Genomic DNA, 24441 nt, shown 5'->3' with positions numbered 1-24441 from the left:
GAAGTGGAAAAATATTCCATGTTCATGGGTTGGAAGAATTAACATCATCAAAATGAATATATTACCCAGAGCCATCTACAAATTTAATGCTATCCCCATCAAGATCCCAAGCACATTTTTTAGGAGAATAGAACAAATGCTACAAATGTTTATCTGGAACCAGAAAAGACCTAGAATTGCCAAAACAATCTTGAGAAAAAAGAACAGAACCGGAGGCATCACACTGCCAGATCTCAAACTGTATTATAGGGCCATTGTCATCAAAACTGCTTGGTACTGGAACATGAACAGACACACTGACCAGTGGAATAGAATTGAGAGCCCAGAAATGAGGCCCCACACCTATGGACATCTAATCTTTGACAAAGGGGCTCAGACTATTATATGGGGAAAGCAGAGTCTCTTCAACAAATGGTGTTGGAAACAATGTGTTGAAACATGCAGAAGAATGAAACTGAATCACTGTATTTCACCAAATACAAAAGTAAATTCCAAGTGGATCAAGGACTTGGATGTTAGACCAGAAACTATCAGATACTTAGAGGAAAATATTGGCAGAACTTTTTTCCGCATAAATTTTAAAGACATTTTCAATGAAACGAATCCAATTACAAGGAAGACTAAGGCAAGTATAAACCTATGGGACTACATCAAATTAAAAAGCTTCTTCACAGCAAAAGAAACCACTACCCAAATCAAGAGACCCCTCACAGAATGGGAGAAGATCTTTACATGCCATACATCAGATAAGAGTTTAATAACCAACATATATAAAGAGCTTGCCAGACTCAACAACAAGACAACAAATAGCCCCATCCAGAAATGGGGGGAGGACTTGGACAGAATATTCACCACAGAAGAGAAGGCCGAGAAACACATGAAAAAATGCTCCAAGTCTCTGATTGTCAGAGAAATGCAAATCAAGACAACAATGAGATATCACTTCACTTCTGTGAGAATGTCACACATCAGAAAAGGTAACAGCAGCAAATGCTGGAGAGGGTGTGGGGTCAAAGGAACCCTCCTGCACTGCTGGTGGGAATGTCAATTGGTCCAACCTCTGTGGAGAACAGTCTGGAGAACTCTCAGAAGGCTAGAAATGGACCTACCCTATGACCCTGCAATTCCTCTCCTGGGGATATATCCTAAGGAACCCAACACATCCATCCAAAAAGATCTGTGTACACATATGTTCTTGGCAGCACAATTTGTAATAGCCAAAACCTGGAAGCAACCCAGGTGTCCAACAACAGATGAGTGGCTGAGCAAGTTGTGGTATATATACACAATGGAATACTACTCAGCTGTAAAAAATGGTGACTTCACCGTTTTCAGCCGATCTTGGATGGACCTTGAAAAAATCATGTTGAGTGAAATAAGTCAGAAACAGAAGGATGAATATGGGATGATCTCACTCTCAGGCCGAAGTTGAAAAACAAGATTAGAAAAGAAAACACAAGTCGAACCTGAAATGGAATTGGAGTATTACACCAAAGTAAAAGACTCTGGGGTGGGTGGGTGGGTGGGGAGAATACAGGTCCATGAAAAATGATGAATGAAATAGTGGGTATGTATTGTTAAATGGGAATCTGGGGAATGTTATGCATGTGAAAAAAAAAAAAAAAAGAAGTAGAAACGCAAAGCAGAAATTGACTGAGTTTGGAGTATGGCACCAAAGTAAGAAAGCAGAAGTACACTAGAGTTTGCAGTGAGTACCTCCCTAATACTTCCTCTCCACTTTTCCAAGCTTTGGGTCCATGATTGCTCAACAATTTGTTTGGCTTTGTATGTTAACTCTCTTTTCAGTCACCAGGTTCCAGGTGTCATCAGGATGCCGGCCAGACTTCCCTGGATTGAAGACCCCACCAATATGTCCTGGAGCTCAGCTTCCCCAGAGACCCATCCTACTAGGGAAAGAGAGAGGCAGACTGGGAGTATGGACCGACCAGTCAACGCCCATGTTCAGCGGGGAAGCAATTACAGAAACCAGACCTTCTACCTTCTGCAACCCACAATGACCCTGTGTCCATGCTCCCAGAGGGATAGAGAATGGGAAAGCTATCTGGGGAGGGGGTGGGATATGGAGATTGGGCGGTGGGAATTGTGTGGAGTTGTACCCCTCCTACCCTATGGTTTTGTTAATTAATCCTTTCTTAAATATAAAAAATAAAAAAATAAAAAAAAAGAGACTCACACCTGAGGCTCCAAATTTCTGCACCACCATAAACCAGAGCTGAGCAGTGCTCTGGTTTAAAAAAAAAAAAAAAGACCCCAGTTCCCCACCTGCAGAGGAGTTGCCTCACAGGTAGTGAAGCAGGTCTGCAGGTGTCTATTTTTCTCCCCCCCTCTTGTCTTCCCCTCCTCTCTCCATTTCTCTCTGTCCTAACAACAACTACAATAATAACAATAACAACAGTAACTACAACAACAATGAAAAACAGCAAGGGCAACAAAAGGAAAAATAAATATAAGAATATAAAAAAAAAACTTTATTTGGGGGCACCTGGTTGAGTATACATGTTACAATGTGCAAGGACCAAGGTTCAAGCCCCCAGTCTTGACCTGCAGGGGGAAAGCTTCACAAGTGGTGAAGCAGTGCTGCAGGTGTCTCTCTCTCTTACCTTCTCTATCCCTCCCTCCCCTCTTGATTTCTGACTGTCTCTATCTGTTTTTATTTATCTAATAAATAGATAAATATAATAATAAGAAAGAAAAAATATTTAATTTGATAGGACAGAGAGAAATTGAGAGGGAGTGGGGATATAGGAAAGAGAAACACACCTGCAACCCTGCTTGTGAAGCTTTCCCCTACAGATGGAGGGGGATCCGGGGTCCTTGTACATGGCAGTATGTGCACTTAACCACGTGTGCCACTGCCCGACCACCTTTTTATTTTTGTATAACAGGGTGGGGGAAGTCGGGTGGTAGCGCAGCATGTTAAGCGCACGTTGCGCAAAGCGCAAGGACTGGCATAAGGTTTCTGGTTGAACCCCGGCTTCCCACCTGCAGGGGAGTCGCTTCACAGGTGGTGAAGCAGGTCTGCAGGTGTCTGTCTTTCTCTCCCCCTCTCTGTCTTCCCCTCCTCTCTCCATTTCTCTCTGTCCTATCCAACAACGATGACAGCAATAACAACAACAATAATAACTACAACAACAATGAAAAACAAGGGCAACAAAAGGGAAAATAAATATGAAAAAAAACACAGGGTGGGGAATCTGCCTTTCTTTTTTTTTAATATTTATTTTATTTATTTATTCCCTTTTGTTGCCCTTGTTGTTTTTTTATTGTTGTAGTTATTATTGTTGTTGTCGTTGTTGGATAGGACAGAGAGAAATGGAGAGAGGAGGGGAAGACAGAGAGGAGGAGAGAAAGACAGACACCTGCAGACCTGCTTCACCGCCTGTGAAGCGACTCCCCTGCAGGTGGGGAGCCGGGGTTCGAACCGGGATCCTTATGCCGGTCCTTGTGCTTTGCGCCACCTGCGCTTAACCCGCTGCGCTACAGCCCGACTCCCTCTTTTCTTTTTTTTTAACATTTAATTATTCATTCTCTTTTGTTGCCCTTGTTTTATTGTTGTAGTTGTTGTTGTTGGATAGTACAGAAATAAGTGGAGAGAGGAGGGGAAGACAGAGAGGGGGAGAGAAAGATAAGACTTGCTTATCTGCAGACTTGCTGCACTGCTTATGAAGCGACTCCCTGCGGGTGGGGAGCCGGGGGCTCGAACCGGGATCCTTACACCCGTCCTTGGGCTTTACACCACATGTGCTTAACCTGCTGCGATACCGCCGTATTTCCTCTGCCTTTATTTTCTGAATTTTGCTTTAAAGGTGACAATAAAAAAAAAAAGTGAACATTAAGGCTTCCTGAATTCTAAGCCCAGGATTCAGTGGCAGGATATAGGCAGGGTCAGGAATCTGTGTGTTTGCTTATTGCAGATCCTGTGCCTTATCTCCTGCCACTGTACTGGTCCTCGACCATGTTTTCTTTTTTTTTTTTTATATTTATTTTATTTATTTATTCCCTTTTCTTGCCCTTGTTGTTTTATTGTTGTAGTTATTATTGTTGTTGTCGTTGTTGGATAGGACAGAGAGAAATGGAGAGAGGAGGGGAAGACAGAGAGGAGGAGAGAAAGATAGACACCTGCAGACCTGCTTCACCACCTGTGAAGCGACTCCCCTGCAGGTGGGGAGCTGGGCTTCAAACCGGGATCCTTACACCCGTCCTTGTGCTTTGCGCCACCTGCGCTTAACCCGCTGCGCTACCACCCAACTCCCTGCTCGACCATGTTTTCAGTCTGAGAGAGATTGGCAGGGAGAGAGTGTGAGAGTCTATAGCACTAGAGCGTACCTTAGTTCTATAGCATTTTTTTTTTCAAATCATTTTATTTATTTTGGATAGAGACAAAAATTGAAAGGGAAGGGGGAGATAGAGAGGGAGTAAGATAACTGCAACACTACTTCAACACTCGTGAAGCTCTCCCGCTGCAGGTGGGAAGCAAGAGCTTGAACCCAAATCCTTTTATACTGTAATGTGTCCACTCAACCAAATGTGCCATTGCCCAACCCCAAACCATACCTTCTATACTTTGTACAACATCTACCCAATAATGAATTTCCAAGTGGTCTGAATTCAGAATGGTTATTAAAAAAATTAGGGGGCTGGGGAGATGGCATAATAGTTATGCAAAAAGACTCATGAATGAGTCTCCCAAGTTTCAGGTTCAATCCCCCATACTACCATAAGCCAGAGCTGGGCAGTGCTCTAGTAAAAGAAAAGGGAAAAGAAAAAAAAATAATAATAAAGGAAGGAAGAAAAGGGGGCTAGGGAGACAGCATAATTGTTCTGCAGAAAAGGCTTTGATGCCTGAGATTCTGAGGTCCCACATTCAATCTCCAGCACCACTATCAGCCAGAGCTGAGCAGTGCTGTGGTCTGTCTTTCATTACAATAACACACACACACACACACACACACACACACACACACACACACACACACACACACACACACAGAATGGAAGGAAGAAAGGAAGGTTGACTCTGGTCCTGGGGTCAGAAGACAGCCTACCGCATAGAGTGCACACATTACCATGCATGGAGACCTAGGACCCTAGCACCACATAGGAAGGTCATAGACAGTGTATCAGGGAAGCTCCACAGCAGTAAAGAGATGCTATGTTGTCTCCTCCTCTCTCTGCCTATTTGAGTTAAAAATGGAAAAGGTGGGGGCCAGGTGGTGGTGCACTTGGTTGGGCACACATGCTACATTACACAAGGACCCGGATTTGAGTCCCCCATCCCCACCTACAGGGGGAAAGCTTTGCGAGTGGTGAAGCAGTGTTGCAGGTGTCTCTCTTCTTCTCTATCTCCCCTTACCTTCTCAATTTCTGGCTACTTCTTTTTTAAAAAATGTTTTTATTTATAAAAAGGAAACATTGACTAAACCATAGGATAAGAGGGGTACACACAATGCCCACCACCAGAACTCTGCATCCCATCCCCTCCCCTGATAGCTTTCCTATTCTTTAACCCTCTGGGAGTATGGACCCAAGGTCCTTGTGGGATGGTTTCTGTAATTGCTTCTGTAATTGTAATTGGGATGGTTTCTGTAATTGCTTCCCTGCTGAACATGGGCACTGACAGATCGATCCATACTCCCATCTGGCTACTTCTATTCAATAAATAAATAAAGATAATTAAAAAAAATTTTTTTAAGTTGGCCAGTAGCAATGGATTATACGGGCAAGGCCCCAGTGCTGCCCTCTCCCCACCAAAACAGAAAAGTTTCTGACCACCAGGTGGCTCTCACTGTCCTAAATACAAGACTAGTCCAGAAACCCAGACACTGAAGGATCTCAAAGGGTTTTTCTGTGTTAAAGACATTTGCGTATGGGGAGGGGGTGGGATATGGAGATTGGGCGGTGGGAATTGTGTGGAGTTGTACCCCTCCTACCCTATGGTTTTGTTAATTAATCCTTTCTTAAATAAAAAAAATTAAAAAAAAGACATTTGCGTAGTCATATTATTAGTCTATGAGAGCCAGAGGATTTAGCCAAGACTATAAAGTAATGCCCCTATTCCTGGCTTCAGTAGAGGTCTTCAGATGAATCTGCACCTACCCCTTCACCTCCTGCAGTGTTAATTTGTAGTTTATACCAGGACTTGGGTTTAAACTCCTGATCACCATCTGCAGGGAGGATACTTCATCAACTGTAAACAGGTTTGCAGGTATATTTCTCTCTTCCTTTCTATTGTTCCCTCCCCTCTTCAAGTTCTTTTCTCAAATCAAATCGGGGGGGAGGAGGAGAACTGCCAGGAGCAGTGAATTCATGCCAGTACCTAGCCCCAGCGATATCCCTGGTGGAAAACAAACAAAAGGGGGAGTCGAGTGGTAGCGCAGCAGGTTAAGCACATGTGGCTCAAAGCGCAGGGACCGTCGTAAGGATCCCGGTTCGAGCCACCGGCTCCCTACCTGCAGGGGAGTCGCTTCACAGGCGGTGAAGCAGGTCTGCGGGTGTCTATCTTTCTCTCCCCCTCTCTGTCTTTCCCTCCTCTCTCCATTCCTCTCTAACAACGAACATCAACAATGGCAATAATAATAACCACAAGGAGGCTACAACAAGGGCAACAAAAGGGGGAAAAATGGCCTCCAGGAGCGGTGGATTCATGGGGCAGGCACTGAGCCCAGCAATAACCCTGGAGGAAAAAAAAAGAATCCTGTTTTGAGCCCCTGGCTCCCCACCTGCAGAAGTGTCGCTTCACAGGCAGTGAAGCAGATCTGCAGATGTCTATGTTTTTCTCCCCATCTTCCCCTCCTCTCTCCATCCTATCCAACAATGACAACATCAATAACAATAACTACAACAAAAACAAGGGCAACAAAAGGGAAAAAATATAAACAAACAAAAGGTCTGTTAGAACCAATTGAGAATAATTGCTCCCTGACACTCATACCACTGGTCACAGATAAGTTGACACCCCCCTCCCCCAAAAGCTGCTATGGTTTCGTCTCACAAGTTCCACCCAGGTCTGCAGCATCACAACCTTATGGGGGTGTCAAGACTAGAGAAATCTGGACAGCATAATGGTCATGCAGACTCATGCCTGAGGCTCCTGGGCCCTAGGTTTAATCCCCAGAACCACATCAGCTGAGCTGTCCTCTGGTAAAAATCAATCAGGTGATTCTGCTGTGCACTAAAGATATCACTTTGGGTAATACTTCTTGATTTCCCCCAGGAAGAACTTTGTGGTCTGCTAAATGCCTGAAAGAAGTAACTAATTTTGGGACCAGATGGTGGTGTACCTGGTTAAGTGCTCACATTAGTGTGCAAGGACCCAGGTTCAAGCCCTTGGCCCCCACCTGCAGGGCTGCAGGTGTCTCTCCCTGTTCCCTCCACTGTCGTATGCTTTACATTGGTTGGTTCTAGCCCTCCCCCGCCAAGAGAATTGGATCAGTCCTATTAATTTCGCGGGCCTGCTTGGCCCCGCCCCAAGGAACCCCGGGAGAGGGTTCCTGAGTCCGAGAGTTCCTGAGTTCGAGAGTTTCAGGGTTACAGAGTAAGAGAGAGTTCCAGTGTGGCAGAGTTTCAGAGGGCTCTCAAGTACGAGAGTTCCAGAGTGCCAGAGTTGGAGAGTTCCTGAGTTCCAGAGTAAGAGAGAGAGTGCTTGTGCCGCCGCAGAGACAGCAGAGTTCTGTTTGGTGATTAGTTTGTCTTAGTTTATGAATCGTGGTTCCTGAATAAAGAAATACAGCTTCCCTGCCCAGCTGTTGTCTCCGCGTCTCTGTTACCTGCCCATGAAGCAAGCCAGCCCGGCAAGAGCCTTCCGAAATTTTAACAACACTCCACCCCTCTCAATTTGTCTCAGTAGTAAATTTAAAAAAACCTAATTTTGAAAAAAGTTTGCAAATGTGATCATTAAACACTGGTTCTCAGGAGTCGGGTGGTAGAGCAGCGGGTTAAGTGCACATGGCGCGAAGTGCAAGGATCAGCATAAGTATCCTAGTTCAAGCCCCTGGCTCCCCACCTGCAAGGGAGTGGCTTCACAAGCAGTTAAGCAGGTCTACAGGTGCCTATCTTTCCCCGTCTACCTTTCCTCTCTCCATTTCTCTCTGTCCTATCCAACAACATCAATAACTACAACAAACAAGGGCAACAAAAGAAAAAATAAATATTTAAAACCAAGAGCAAGGAAGAGGTTCGGGCGGTACGGCTCATCAGGTACAGCACATATTACCATGTTTCAAGGACACGCTCCAAGTTCAAGTCCCTCTGTCCTTTTAGCAGGTCCTTGCTCTTTGTACTGTGCGCTTAAACCTAACCCGGTGCACTCCTGCCTGGCCTCACTCTTTTCCCATCTCCTCCTCCTGTTTCTCTGTCCTGTCCAACACAATGGAAAAAATAGCCACCAGGAACAGTGGATTCATACTGCTGGCACCAAACCCCAGTGATAACCCTGGAGACAAAAAAAGGGAGGGGGTCGCTACGAGCAGCAGATCACTTTCTCTCCTCTCCTCTCCTCTCCTCTCCTCTCCTCTCCTCTCCTCTCCTCTCCTCTCCCGGATCAACTAGAAATACCAAAGGAGACCACCCGGACCGAAACAAGACAGGACTAGAATGACCACAGAAACCCAGTAAATCACCCGTGAGTACAAACACGCGTGGCTGGTGACAGAGAGGAGAGAGGGGCCTAAGGAGAGATTAAGTGACTGCTAACAGTTCGACAGTTTGTCAGTGGAGACACCACCTCCAGTCTGCTCCACCAACAAGGGGACAGCTGAAGGGAGGAAAGGACTCCCCAGAGACTCACCAAGTACAACTCTGAGTCTCCATTGCTACTACCCTCAGAATCTGGAGCAGCAACAGGGAGGGACACCAGGGCACAGAGATCTAACCGAGAAACTCAGGAGAAGACCTATATCTCGGTGGCATAGCTGAAGGGCTGTGAAAGTCTCTTTGCATAACCACTGGATTATCTCTGCCACACCCTGCTTTATCTCTTGGTCAGGAGTCATTGATTAAGCCAAGAAGCCTATTGATAGTTTAAAAGCCCTCAGGCTCCCATAGCCTAGAGGGGAAAAAAAAAAGGCTTTTACACCACTGAACTCCAACTCAGGGATTGAAAAAACTGTTAACTTATATAAAATGGTTAAAACAAGAAAAAATATTGGAGACTCGAACCAGGACAAGAGTCCAGCTAAAAGTCCTCCAGAGGGTGAAGCACAAAACAACGAGTTCAACATTCAAACATTAGCTAAGGAAATAATAACAGGAGTGAGTAAAGAATTTGAAAAAATTGTAATCAGAACTGCAGGAACAACAAATGAGAATATGGAAGAAAATTCTAATAATCTCATGGTTATTAGAGAGCTGAAAGCTGAAATCGCTGAGCTAAGAAGGCAACTAGCTGAACAAGCTAAAACAGTATCAGAGCAGGGCAACAAAATAGATGAACTCCAGAAAGCAGTAGAGGGCAGAGAGAATAGAATCAATGAGGCTGAAGACAGAATTAGCAAGATTGAGGATGAATTAGAGACAACTAAAGAAGAAGTAAGAGATCTCAAAAAGAGATTAAGAGATGCTGAAAACAACAACAGAGTCCTATGGGATGACTTCAAAAGAAACAATATACGCATTATTGGCTTACCAGAGGAAGAAAGAGAAGGGGAGGAAGAAAGCGTTCTCCAGGCCATAATAGCTGAAAATTTCTCTAGTCTAGACAACACCAAAGACATAAAGATTCAAGAAGCCCAGAGGGTCCCAAACAGAATTAACTCAGACCTAAAGACACCAAGACATGTCATACTTAGATTGGAAAGGAATAAGGATAAAGAAAGGATCCTCAAGGCTGCAAGAGAAAAACAAAGAGTCACCTACAAAGGAAAACCCATAAGATTAGCAGCAGACTTCTCCATACAAACATTACAGGACAGAAGAGAATGGCAAGATATCTATTGAGTGCTCAATGAGAAAGGCTTTCAGCCAAGAATACTATATCCTGCTAGATTGTCATTCAGACTAGATGGAAGCATCAAAACCTTCTCAGACAAGCAACAGTTGAAGGAAGCAACCATCACCAAGCCTGCCTTGAAACAAGTTCTGAAAGGTTTCCTATAAACAACCAGACCACCACAAATAGAACATATATCAAAACACTCTAAAACTCTACAAGAATGGCGTTAAAATATCTTCAATCTTTGATATCAATAAATGTGAATGGCCTGAATTCACCTATTAAAAGACACAGAGTAGGAAGATGGATCAGAAAACACAACCCAACAATATGTTGTCTACAGGAAACTCACCTAACGCAACAAGACAAACACAGACTTAAAGTGAAAGGATGGAAAACTATCATTCAAGCCAATGGCCCACAAAAAAGGGCAGGAAAAGCTATTCTCATATCTGACATGATAGACTTTAAAATAGATAAGATTAAAAAAGATAGGAATGGACACTACTTAATGCTCAGAGGATCAGTCAATCAAGAGGACTTAACAATTATTAATATCTATGCACCCAATGAGAAGCCATCTAAATACATCAAACTTCTACTGAAAGAGCTACAGCAATATATTAACAGTAACACAATCATAGTAGGGGACTTCAACACCCCACTATCTCAACTTGACAGATCATCCAGGAAGAAAATCAGTAAAGACATAAGGGAGCTAAATGAAGAGATAGATAAACTAGAACTATTGGACATTTTCAGAGTCATTCATCCCAAGAAACTGGAATACACATTTTACTCAAATCCACATGGATCATTCTCAAGGACAGACCATATGTTAGGCCACAAAGACAGCATCAGCCTATTCAAGAGCACTGAAATCATCCCAAGCATCTTCTCAGACCACAGTGGAATTAAACTAACACTTACCAATCAATAAAAGATTAGTAACAGTGCCAAAATGTGGAAGCTCAACAGTACACTTCTTAAAAACTTCTGGGTCAAAGAGGAAATCTGGAAGAAATCAAAATGTTTCGAGAGTTCAATGAAAATGAAGACACAAGCTATCAAAATATTTGGGACACAGCTAAAGCAGTCCTAAGAGGGAAGTTCATAGCTATACAAGCACACATTAGGAAACAAGAAAAAGCACAAATAAACAGCCTGATTGCACATCTTAAAGACCTAGAAGAAGAACAACAAAGGAACCCTAAAGCAACCAGAAGGACAGAAATTACTAAAGTTAGGGCAGAAATAAATAACATTGAGAATAGGAAAACCATACAAAAGATCAATGAAAGTAAATGTTGGTTCTTCGAAAGAGTAAACAAAATCAACAAACCGTTAGCCAGACTCACAAAACAAAATACGGAGAAGACCCAAATAAATTGGATAGTAAATGAAAGAGGAGATATCACAACAGACACTGCAGAAATTCAACATATCATGCGAGGCTTCTATGAACAACTATATGCCACCAAGTTAGAGAACCTGGAAGAAATGAATGATTTCCTAGATACCTACCAACTTCCAAAACTAAGTAAAGAGGAAGTGGATAACATGAACAGGCCCAACACAGCTAATGAAATTGAAACAGTTATCAAAAATCTTCCCAAAAATAAAAGTCCTGGACCAGATGGTTTTACAAATGAATTCTACAAAACTTTCAAAGAAGAACTAATACCTCTACTTGTAAAAGTCTTCCAGAAGATTGAAGACACTGGAATACTCCCTGCCAGCTTCTATGAAGCCAACATCACCCTGATACCAAAAGCAGACAGGGACACAACCAAAAAAGAAAACTACAGACCAATATCTCTGATGAACATAGATGCGAAAATATTGAACAAAATTCTAGCCAACCGGATACAGCAGTATATCAAAAAGATTGTTCATCATGACCAAGTGGGGTTTATCCCAGGCATGCAAGGTTGGCTTAATATACGTAAATCAATCAATGTGATCCACCACATCAACAAAAGCAAGACCAAAAACCACATGGTCATATCAATAGATGCAGAGAAAGCCTTTGACAAAATACAACATCCCTTTATGATCAAAACACTACAAAAAATAGGAATAGATGGAAAATTCCTGAAGATAGTGGAGTCTATATATAGCAAACCTACAGCCAACATCATACTCAATGGTGAAAAACTGGAAGCATTTCCCCTCAGATCAGGTACTAGACAGGGCTGCCCACTATCACCATTACTATTCAACATAGTGTTGGAAGTTCTTGCCATAGCAATCAGGCAGGAGCAAGGAATTAAAGGAATACAGATTGGAAGAGAAGAAGTCAAACTCTCCTTATTTGCAGATGACATGATAGTATACATGGAAAAACCTAAGGAATCTAGCAAGAAGCTTTTGGAAATCATCAGGCAATACAGTAATGTGTCAGGCTATAAAATTAACATTCAAAAGTCAGTGGCATTCCTCTATGCAAAAACTAAGTTAGAAGAAATTGAAATCCAGAAATCAGTTCCTTTTTCTATAGCAACAAAAACAATAAAATATCTAGGAATAAACCTAACCAAAGAAGTGAAAGACTTGTATACTGAAAATTATGAGTCACTACTCAAAGAAATTGAAAAAGACACAAAGAAGTGGAAAGATATTCCATGCTCATGGGTTGGAAGAATTAACATCATCAAAATGAATATATTACCCAGAGCCATCTACAAATTTAATGCTATCCCCATCAAGATCCCAAGCACATTTTTTAGGAGAATAGAACAAATGCTACAAATGTTTATCTGGAACCAGAAAAGACCTAGAATTGCCAAACAATCTTGAGAAAAAAGAACAGAACCGGAGGCATCACACTGCCAGATCTCAAACTATATTATAGGGCCATTGTCATCAAAACTGCTTGGTACTGGAACATGAACAGACACACTGACCAGTGGAATAGAATTGAGAGCCCAGAAATGAGGCCCCACACCTATGGACATCTAATCTTTGACAAAGGGGCCCAGACTATTACATGGGGAAAGCAGAGTCTCTTCAACAAATGGTGTTGGAAACAATGGGTTGAAACATGCAGAAGAATGAAGCTGAATCACTGTATTTCACCAAATACAAAAGTAAATTCCAAGTGGATCAAGGACTTGGATGTTAGACCAGAAACTATCAGATATTTAGAGGAAAATATTGGAAGAACTTTTTTCCGCATAAATTTTAAAGACATTTTCAATGAAACAAATCCAATTACAAGGAAGACTAAGGCAAGTATAAACCTATGGGACTACATCAAATTAAAAAGCTTCTTCACAGCAAAAGAAACCACTACCCAAATCAAGAGACCCCTCACAGAATGGGAGAAGATCTTTACATGCCATACATCAGATAAGAGTTTAATAACCAACATATATAAAGAGCTTACCAGACTCAACAACAAGACAACAAATAACCCCATCCAAAAATGGGGGGAGGAATTGGACAGAATATTCACCACAGAAGAGATCCAAAAGGCTGAGAAACACATGAAAAAATGCTCCAAGTCTCTGATTGTCAGAGAAATGCAAATCAAGACAACAATGAGATATCACTTCACTCCTGTGAGAATGTCACACATCAGAAAAGGTAACAGCAGCAAATGCTGGAGAGGGTGTGGGGTCAAAGGAACCCTCCTGCACTGCTGGTGGGAATGTCAATTGGTCCAACCTCTGTGGAGAACAGTCTGGAGAACTCTCAGAAGGCTAGAAATGGACCTACCCTATGACCCTGCAATTCCTCTCCTGGGGATATATCCTAAGGAACCCAACACATCCATCCAAAAAGATCTGTGTACACATATGTTCTTGGCAGCACAATTTGTAATAGCCAAAACCTGGAAGCAACCTAGGTGTCCAACAACAGATGAGTGGCTGAGCAAGTTGTGGTATATATACACAATGGAATACTACTCAGCTGTAAAAAATGGTGACTTCACCGTTTTCAGCCGATCTTGGATGGACCTTGAAAAAATCATGTTGAGTGAAATAAGTCAGAAACAGAGGGATGAATATGGGATGATCTCACTCTCAGGCCGAAGTTGAAAAACAAGATTAGAAAAGAAAACACAAGTCGAACCTGAAATGGAATTGGAGTATTACACCAAAGTAAAAGACTCTGGGGTGGGTGGTTGGGTGGGTGGGGAGAATACAGGTCCATGAAAAATGATGAATGAAATAGTGGGGGTTGTATTGCTAAATGGGAATCTAGGGAATGTTATGCATGTAAAAAAAAAAAAAAAAAAGTAGAAATGCAAAGCAGAAATTGACTGAGTTTGGAGTATGGCACCAAAGTAAGAAAGCAGAAGTATACTAGAGTTTGCAGTGAGTACCTCCCTAATACTTCCTCTCCACTTTTCCAAGCTTTGGGTCCATGATTGCTCAACAATTTGTTTGGCTTTGTATGTTAACTCTCTTTTCAGTCACCAGGTTCCAGGTGTCATCAGGATGCCGGCCAGACTTCCCTGGATTGAAGACACCACCAATGTGTCCTGGAGCTCAGCTTCCCCAGAGACCCATCCTACTAGGGAAAGAGAGAGGCAGACTGGGAGTATGGACCGACCAGTCAACGCCCATGTTCAGCGAGGAAGCAATTACAGAAGCAGGACCTTCTACCTTCTGCAACCCTCAATGACCCTGTGTCCATGCTCCCAGAGGGATAGAGAATGGGAAAGCTATCGGGGGAGGGGGTGGGATATGGAGATTGGGCGGTGGGAATTGTGTGGAGTTGTACCCCTCTTACCCTATGGTTTTGTTAATCCTTTCTTAATAAAAAAAAAAAAAGGGGAGGGGGCAGGTGGTGGCACACCTGGTTAAGGGCACACATTATAGTGTAAAGGGCTCCAAGTTTAAGCAGTGTAAGACTTGCAATTTTTTTTTTAAAGATTTTATTTATTGGGAGTCGGGTGTAGCTCAGCGGGTTAAGCGCAGGTGGCGCAAATCACAAAAGATCGGCATAAGGATCCCAGTTCGAGCCCCCGGCTCCCCACCTGCAGGGGAGTAGCTTCACAGGCAGTGAAGCAGGTCCGCAGGTGTCTATCTTTCTCTCCCCATCTCTGTCTTCCCCTCCTCTCTCCATTTCTCTCCGTCCTATCCAACAACGATGACAGCTATAACAACAATGATAAACAACAAGGGCAACAAAAGGGAAAATAAATAAATAAATGTAAAAAAAATTAAAAATAAATTTTATTTATGAGAAATATAGGAGGAGGGAGAAAGACCAGACATCACTCTGGCACATGTGCTGCCAGGGATTGAACCTGGGACCTCATGCTTGAGAGACCAAAGCTTTATCACTGTGCCACCTCCCAGACCACAAGACTTGCAATTTTGATTTACTGTACTTCATAGTAGTGGGAACTTGTCCAGTTCCAGACCAATTTATGGACTTGGACAGGTGGTGGTGTGTTCCGTTTCCAGTTCTTTAAATAAAGAGACAATAGACACAAATTTGTCATTCACTTTTCCGCATACTTTATTTGTTACAAACATACAATTTTTTAAATATAGACTGTAAAACTCCATTTGCAAAAGTCTGCTATTGTAAGGAGTGCACACCAGCAGTAAGGATTCTTAAACATTTTTTCCTCTATGAGTTTTTCTGTCAGTTTTGCTTGTTAGTGGTAAATACGGGACCCGCCATTTTACAGACCTGTCTGAAGTTTCTGGCTGTATTCACATTGCTCTTCTGAAGCAGCCCTGCTCATCTCAAAATTGACAAGAATCTGAGCTTCAACCTCCAGGCAGTGAGATCAACAGCCCGTCTAGACTCTGCTTTTAAACAGTTTCCAGGAAGTGTGATTTCTGAATGGGTACTGCGTTTCATGGATTTGTCTGAATTGCCCATGCAGCTGTTTGTTAAAGTGCATTCTTTTAAAAAATAAGAGGCATAATCTTTACTCTTTAACCAAGGTACTTAAAAAAATGGACTTTTTTGGTCTCTCAGCAGATATTCCCAAATTGATCCTATCACTACAAATTTTAGTGTTGTATTTACAAGTATTTATAGGGTTACAGGTGAAGGGGACTTTAAAAAGTTAAAGGTGCAGCTTCTCTTGAAGCAGAAATCAGTCCTACAAATTCATACATAGGAATACATACTTGGTTTACAGTGCACAAGCATGTGATATTTACACAGACTGATGACATCCTCTTAAAGTGACGTCCAATCTAAATCCTAGTTGTACACCTAGATCAGGATGCTGTCTCCAGCTATCAAGATTTGGTTTTTAAGTCAAATTATTTTTGTAGATTCTCTTCTGATAGGACATCAGTCCCAACTTTGGAATGAAAAATGTAGTCTAAGGTAGCCCCTGGCAGATGACTGGCAGTGAAGGTTCCTACAGAATGGAAAGTGTGTTATCTGGAAATGGATCCAAATATGAACAGACTCTGAAAATGATCTTGGAGAGACATTTGCATGAAAGTACAAAATAAATTCCTAATTATTCTAGGACTTAATACCATAGAAGTCAAAACTGCATATACTATACTGGTAACCCTACTGATAAGTTACTTTCTAAAAGTCAAACATACTCGCCTGCTTACCACAACATGCAAAACTATAGACTCTTTGTAAGTATGCCCTGTACTGATCAGCTTCTAGACTTTGATCCAATTTATTCACTTCTAAGGAATGCAGAGAGCTTCTGTATAGAGATGGGCCACAACAGGGTTTACACCTTGTATTTTACATTTGAAATGAAAACCCAAAGTTTTTGTCATCATCATAAATGTGATTAGGTATATAATCCTGTTTCTCCATTTTCTTAGGCCTCTCCCTGCAGTTGTTTCTGGTCTAAGTAAACTGTCTTGAGTTTACCTTTGAAGGAAGGAAAACAACAAACCCCAAGCTTCTGCACTGTTTTAATGCACAACTGTGTAGGTCTATAAATCCCCTCCAATGATCTGGGCCCATGTTTCATCAGACGAAAGCTATATTTGACCCACTCATCCCTCAATGAATATTTTAGATATAGCAGAGGGAAAATAAAAATTGCTTCTATCCTCAAAACCTCATGTTAAAAGTATAGCCATATTCTTGGGTGGGGGTATAGCATAATGGTTATGCAAAGAGACTTTCATGCCTGAGGCTCTCAAGTCCCAGGTTCAATCCCCCATACCCCCATAAGCCAGAGCTGAGCAGTGCTCTGGTAAAAAAAAAAAAAAAAAGTATAGCTATATTCTTTAATCAGACCATTTGTTAAACTCACACTGGGAAAAAGTGATTGACATTTTAGCTTCAAAACAAGCTGCCCTCCCTTTATTAGAAGTCCCACTGAGCAGTGAAATGACAAATAGGGTACTTATTGCTATTTTAACTTGGTTTTTACCTATCCCAGTTGTAATGTCTAACTCAAGAGGTAAGAGCCAAATTTTCAAAAAGTAAGATTGTGAATAGAGGTGATTATACTGACAATTTCCTTTAGGAAATATACATACAGTTATAAAAAACCTACTCAGATAAGGGATACAAATATCAGCTGGAAATGTCTAGGATAATTTGTCTTTGTAATGTAATTTAATTATTTTCCAGATTTAGTTTCATACTGACATTTGTTGAAATGTTTGTTAACTAGATTTTAAGTCTGTGGTCTGGGAGTAGTAATTTTAGTTGAACTGCAGAAGAAAGGAGTCTGCTCTCTTGAAACTTCTGGGAACTAATAACTGAAAATTAATGTTATTTTGCTATGTTAAAATCAGAAGGAATTAAGTCTCAACCTGCCAATTGCACCCTATTATTTGGAATTTCAAATGGGGCACCAACACACATTTTTCTTGTATGTTATTTTTCTTAAGGTAAATGTTTTTTCTTTTTTTTTTTTTCTTTCTACAAACTAGCCCCCTAACCTTGCCCACCCCCATTATCTAGTTTATTCAATAGGAATACTATCTTACTATCTCTTTAGGAAGACAGCTAATTGGTTTACAGTACTCTAAAATCAACCCTGAAAACTGATAATCTCATTCATTTACTATAACTTCAGTGCTGTTGTTGACCCCCCTCCCCCCAAAAAAAGAAGTTACCTTAAGGCTCAAGGGAAAGTAACCTATTGAATTGTGAATGCAGCATTTGTTTACTCTCCCATCCACTGGAAGCTAGCAAAAATGCATTCAGGATCAATGATAAAAACTTTCTAACATTAGCAAAGATTTCTATTATTCTCATACAGAGTTAGAACAATGTCCATAAGCAGATTATTTAGAGGAGCCTGAGAAACCATGATCCACATCACACAACGATTCCATATATTTCATGATCAAAAAGTGCTTAGTCTTTGAGAAATACGTTTGGGTTAAAATGGAAATATACAATATAAATCAATTGACACTTTCTCAAGTGACGTACAATGTGGAAAAGGAGCAAAAAGATGGAGGCCCTGTTCTCTGAACAGGCTTTACACATGTGACTTTAGGGCATACTAAATTAAAATTGTTTTAAAAGTCAGTGGAGGTTTCACACCACTGTAAATATTCTAAAACCTGAGATTGGACGACATCACAGCAGTCAACTTCACTATTTATCAGAGTAATTCTGATACTTCCTAAAATTAGAAGACAACTCAACTGAACTAACTCCAGGGTCAAAAACATTAACTTTCCCCAATGAAAAAGGAGACCGACCAATCACAAACACATAGATATGAATGAGTGCTGCAGGCTGATGACTCTCAGTGAATCATTTCTATATAAGCAGAAAGTCACTTCTCTCCTTCCCCTTCTCACTGATCAAGGCCACACTATTTTCAAATGAATATCTACTGAGAGATCATTTGTGCATTGGACAAAGTACCATAATCAGGTTAAAAATGAAAACTAAATTTACAGTGAAGAATACTTCTGTGCATGACTTACACACTCAAGCTTCTTCTGAATTTCACCCACCTCAAGAGCAAGATGGATGCAAAAGAATATAGTCACCTTTTAATACCTTGTGTAGATCACATTCTACCCCTCTGTAAAGCCAGTCAAGGTTACATTTAACAAAGCATCGTCAGCAACTATAGTGCCTGAAGTGTGCAGCCGTTTACAGACCACTCAATATGAGGGCATTATTATAACCAGCCTCTTTTGCCCACAACCCTGCATTTTCAGATAAGACAGGATAATTGTTTTGTTTTGAGAAAACTGAAGTTTGATACTCTTAAAAGACCTGCAATTTATTGCAAAGTGACCCAGAGGTAACAAAGGAAGCAGGTTAATGGCTGCCTGCACCAAAAGTCTCTCAATCATTTTGCAGTAAATAATTATGGAAAGTGACTTGACAAGCAGCCATGTTTGTATCACAGCTACAGTCATTTCTACCATCTACACGCCTCCCATAGTAACATAGGGTGTCTGGGTTTTTGGTTTGGTTTGGTTTGACTTGGTTTTTTGGTGCCATAGAGATATACATTTTGTTCCGTGCAGCACATGCACGGAAAACTTTCTCTGCTGATGAGAACTGCCGTTCTACTTGAAGGGACGATAGAAACCACTTGACTTCTCACCTCTGCAACAGCAGTGACTAGAGAAACAAACATCCTATAAGTTGCCCATGTCTCTGGACTAGGACTTTTTTGAGCATGTGAAAAGCTGGTATGCTTGCCAAAGTGAAAAACAAGCTCTAAGTCACTGTTTACAGTAGTGGCTGAAAAGCAAAAATAACTGGTTGTTTCCCATTGTCTTAACAATGGCGCTGACTGGATCTAATAACTTTCTTGGATAAGAAGTAATTATGAAGAAGTTCTGAAAGATGGCCCAATAATATTACTGCCTTAAGAGGTTTGTAGGTTTCTACTGTCCCTGGGGACTGGAATGAGAATCATCCCACACCCTTCTGTGAAGTTCCTGCAGTGGCAAGAGAGGCTGCAAACCACCCCTGGCAGGAGAAACAAACCTTTGAGATTGGTTAAGACTTAAAAACCCACCACTATGACATCTACCACTTAATCTTACATAGGCAGGTCAAAATTTTAATATAAATTACTTTTTCCAACACATAGCTTATGCATTCTTTGCTCCTTTTTGGGGAGAATTCTCAAATTGATATCTAAAGATTTACATATGATATATTACTGTTATATGGTCTAATGACTAAGAAAATTTCTCTGGTAACCAAAGCTGATGCCATATATGGTAGTGTTCTTGGCATATACTCTATATGCCTCAGACCACTTCCACATTCTTTCTATTCAGCTAATTATAGCTTAGTAGCCACTGGTGAAGGATTGTGAAGACCCTGTCATTTCTACAGAATAGAAAGGCAAGGCTAGTTACTGCAATTCAGCCAAACAAAAAGGAAAAAAAAAAAAAAAGAAAAAAAACCAACCCCTTAAAAAGGAGAGGTACTGCACCTTTGCAAAACTGAACTGGCTCACTGCAGCTGAGCAACAGAACCATCACTGAAGCAAAAAACAAGTTGGTCTATACAGGAATTGTACATGGTTTGAAAATGAGAAAGTTACAACTGTCAACTTAGCTGCAACCTCGATTTTCATTGCTGCCTCAGTTTGAAACTAAAGTTTCTGCAAGCCTAATGCTAGCTTCTCAGCTTTTACTATAACTATTTAGGGATTTGTTCTCCGCAGCAAAGAAAACACTCAAAACACATAGGTAAATACAGCAGGACATTATTGAAAACAGCTGCCTTGTAGTACAAAATACAGTACAAGTATACGGATGTCATTAAAACATCAAAAATACTATTGCTCCCATACAATTTAGGAAACATTCTTTGCAACGGAGAAAAATTTTTAAAAAAAGAAAAGGCAAAAAAAAAAAAAATCTAAAAGTCTGTGATGAGAGTAGAGAAATAGTCTGAAAAGGGCACCAGTATCTGTGGCTTTTCCACTTTTTTTTTTTAATATTAAGATGAACAATATCCTGAATGGCCTAATTAAAAAAAAACTTAATTGTACATAAATGATTATTTCCCTCCCTCTCAGCCACAATACCTTTTTGTGTATTATCTACTTCCCAAGAAATACAAAAAGATTGTACGTATTGAATACCAAAAATAAGATAATAAAAGGGTACGCAATAAATTAAAAGGCAGCTCAAATAAAGGGAGGCATGCAAGTGGAAAAAAAATACTAAGATCGTAGAGGTGGGGTTACTTGCCTCCTGGTCAAGAAGGTGTCGCACAAAGATTACCTGAAAACTTTGGAAAGAACATTAGCTTCTGTTCCATTCAAAGTTACCCAGGTCTCTGACATTTCTAGGAATACCTTTTGATGGGGTGGGATTAACTTGATTAGTAAAAATGATTTCTACTGAAAATCTATTTAAAACATAGAAGAGGTGATCCTTGAAAACCCCCACTTTAATTCTTGAAAGACAGCTGGCTAAACTGGCAAAGGCCAGTTTGAAATTTCAAGATGGTATAAAAATGCTTCCAGTATAGTCAGTATGTTCACTGTTCACTTCAGCTCCGTTCAGGTGGATTTCAGCTTCCAGAGGACATGCTGCTTGAATCATCCATCCATCATGTGCCAACTTGGATTGTGAGGTACTGATACAATGGATCAAGTTCTTAAAAATTCATATTAAAAGAATAAATGATGCTGGAATTCTGGACCTGAGGATCTTTAGTATTTGAAAAAAATCCACAGATTAAACTGAAGGTAGATGAAGACTTCAGTTTTGGTTATTTCCAACTTTTTCTGCGAAGACACACACTCCATTAAAGCTCAACCTTTTAGCTACACTGTTCCTTTTGCAGATTATCTTCAAGTTTTAAGGTTTAAAAATCCAGCCAACCAGTGGCTGAACAGCCAAATTAGCCATAATTCATGGGCTCACAAGGTGGAGCCACAGGGATCTGGTCCTCCTTCATACCTAAACCATTCTTGGTAATGACCTCCATATATGGAGATCAGGGGAAGAACTTTAGTGAGCAGCAACCAATCCACTCAAACAGTTTTCCTTGTGCTTTATGCCTGATATCTTCTTGTGCCTACCTCAGCAACCCCCAATGTAAAACTGCTCTTTTATTAAAAAAAAAAAAAAAGCCAACTTTTAAAATATTTTAGTAATGGACTCTGGTTCAAGGACTGACATCTGAATCCATCTGCATCCCGGAAAACAGTTCTGCAAAGAAAAGACATAGGCCTTGGTCCAAGTTCCATGCAAAACCATTTTAAGTAAAATGGATTCAACTGTTTGTGTTCTCCGATGGCTTCTGGAATTCTTACTTTGCTCTATCCACGATTATTTAAAGTTGCATTCCTTTTCATGAAGCCATTACCTTCCAAACTGGCTAATTGCAAATGCCACTCTCGAGAATTCCATGAAGATCTAGATTCAAAATGCTGATTTCAACGGAAGTGAAGGGTTAAGACACTGCAACAGTGAGGTCTGGAGAGATCTTTAGAATACATCACCCAGGTACAGCACAACTGGAGCAGTCATCCATGTATCCGGGGGACTCAGAAGTGTTCCTTGGCCAACTCAGGCAAGGACCTATTCCTGCCACAGCTGTCCTGATGGGTTTTGGAACCTCACGTGGAAAACAACAGAAGCTTATGAGATGTCGTTGTACTCTCTGCAGGTTGCTGTCTGTTCCTAGGAACTTTACTGCTTTTCTCCAATCGTTTGCAACTGTTCTCTTGCGGCTATTTCTCTTAATTAACTATTATTTAAGTTTTTGCTTTCTCCCTCTGGGGCCTCCCTTATTCCCCCATACTAGCTCACTGGGGTTGGGCAGGAAGGGGATAGTGGTGAAGGGTGGAGGCCTGCAGGGGCAGTAGCGGGTTCAATCTTCATCCACCTCTTCGCCTTCGGACTCGTCCCCGCCACGTCGTTCGTAGAGCTTATCCCTCTGCCGTTCTTGGATCTCTTTCATCTCATCCACGTACCGGCAAAAGGCGCCTCCGAATTTGCCCCAGGCCTTGAAGGGAACAGTGATAGCGTTGCGGTAGGACGGCTTCACCTCGCTCACGCGTAGGAACACTCCGTACTTGTTGCAGCCCACGTCGAAGAAGAAGCGTTTGGAGTCCACCGTGATGGAGGTGCCCTCCGGAAGCTCCCCGTACAGGCCGGCCCCAGGGCTCCCGGCGCCGCCGCCCGCGCCCAGCTCGTCGTCCTCGCCTCCGTAGTCGTCGATGAGCTTGGCCAGCGCATCGCGGAACTCGATGAGGCCCTGCGCAGGCAGCGCGATGGTCTGGCCGCTCTGAAGGCCACCCGGCCCGGGACCCCCGAAGCCGCCTCCGCCGCCACGGTGCACGGTCTGGCGGATGCGCAGGAAGCGGCCGCGCTGGTTTTCCTTGAGGTCCAGGTAGTACTTGCGGTTCTCGCGCACCAGGAACTCGCTCTTGAGCGCGCGCCGCGGCCCGCCGCCCTCCTCGGCGCCCGCCGCCAGCTGCTCCGGGCTGCTGGGGCCCAGCTGCGCATAGTGCTCGATAAAGTCGCCCAGCGCGTCGCGGAACTCGGCGGCCACCGCCATGGACAGTGTGAGGCGGCTCTTGGAGCCGCCTGCGCCCACCTCTGCGATCTTGAGGAAGCGGCCTTTGGCGTTCTGCTTCACGTCCAGGTAGAAGCGCTTGTTCTGGATGTCCAGTCGCTTCGAGGCCAGCTCCTGCGTCTCCTGCTCGCCGCCGCCGCGGGACGCGGACTGGAAGCCACCGGGCCCGCCGCCGCCGCGCTCGCTGCCGCTGTCGCCGTCCGCCATCTTCTCGGCCGCCGCCGCCGCGCCCTGGCTGCTGCCCGCCGCCCGCTGCGCTCGCGCCCCTGCCCTCCGCCCTGCGGCTCGCTCTCCGGGGCCCCCCAGCCTCACCCGCTGACTCGCTCACGCGCTACCGCTGCTCATCGCCAGCCGCTGCCGCCCCCCATCGCCTCCGCGCTCCGCCCCTCCACTTCCGCCGGCCCCGGCCCCGCTTCCGGTGTGCGCATCCGTGACGCAACCCGCTTAGTCCACCCACGTTCGCGGCTCGGAGCGCCGCTGGACTAGGCGCGGGGAAGTGACGTCACGGTCCCTACCCAGCCTTTTCTTGGCTGCAGGCTTGGGGTGTGTAAGCTGCTTTTGGCTGCCTTGGGCCTAGCTGTGCGCGCCGCCTGGGGCATCTTTCCGGGCCGGCGGAGCGCGGTTGCCTGTGTTGTGGGGTGTTTGGGACAGACCTGAATGAGAGTCCGTCTCGGAGACCACTCCCGGTTCGCACTCAGGCGGGTTGTGTAAGGCGGTTTTGGCTATCTCTGGTTTATCAGTAAAATGGGAATTCTTCTGGTGGGCCCAGGTCTGTTTTCTTCATTTTATGAGATAGTGAGAGGTAGGCCCTTGCATTGCCGGATTGAGCCTGGGCTCGCAAGATTGAAAGTCCTGAGCTCGACCAGTTGAACCAGCTCCCGAGCTATTATTATATATTTTTTAATTTTAAAAAGATTTTATTTATTCATGAGAAATAGGAGGAGAAAGAACCAGACATCACTCTAGTATATATGCTGCCGGGGATTGAACTTGGGACCTCATGGTTGAGAGTCCAATGCTTTATCCACTGCACCACCTCCCGGACCACT

General features: G+C 42.8%; 1 protein-coding gene across 1 annotated transcript; it reads right to left on the bottom strand.

Annotated features, from left to right (window-relative positions):
• Positions 1–15399: 15399 nt before the first annotated feature.
• Positions 15400–23900, bottom strand: PURB (purine rich element binding protein B). The gene has a single exon (XM_060171593.1). It carries the CDS (start codon positions 23597–23599, stop codon positions 22685–22687), a length of 915 nt encoding a protein of 304 aa, XP_060027576.1. The 5' UTR covers positions 23600–23900; the 3' UTR covers positions 15400–22684.
• Positions 23901–24441: the final 541 nt, after the last annotated feature.

The sequence above is a fragment of the Erinaceus europaeus genome, chromosome 14 (assembly GCF_950295315.1).
Source record: "Erinaceus europaeus chromosome 14, mEriEur2.1, whole genome shotgun sequence".
Classification (NCBI taxonomy): Eukaryota; Metazoa; Chordata; class Mammalia; order Eulipotyphla; family Erinaceidae; genus Erinaceus; species Erinaceus europaeus.
The sequence above is the reverse complement of the archived record's forward strand: the minus strand, read 5'-3'. Positions and strand labels throughout refer to the sequence as shown.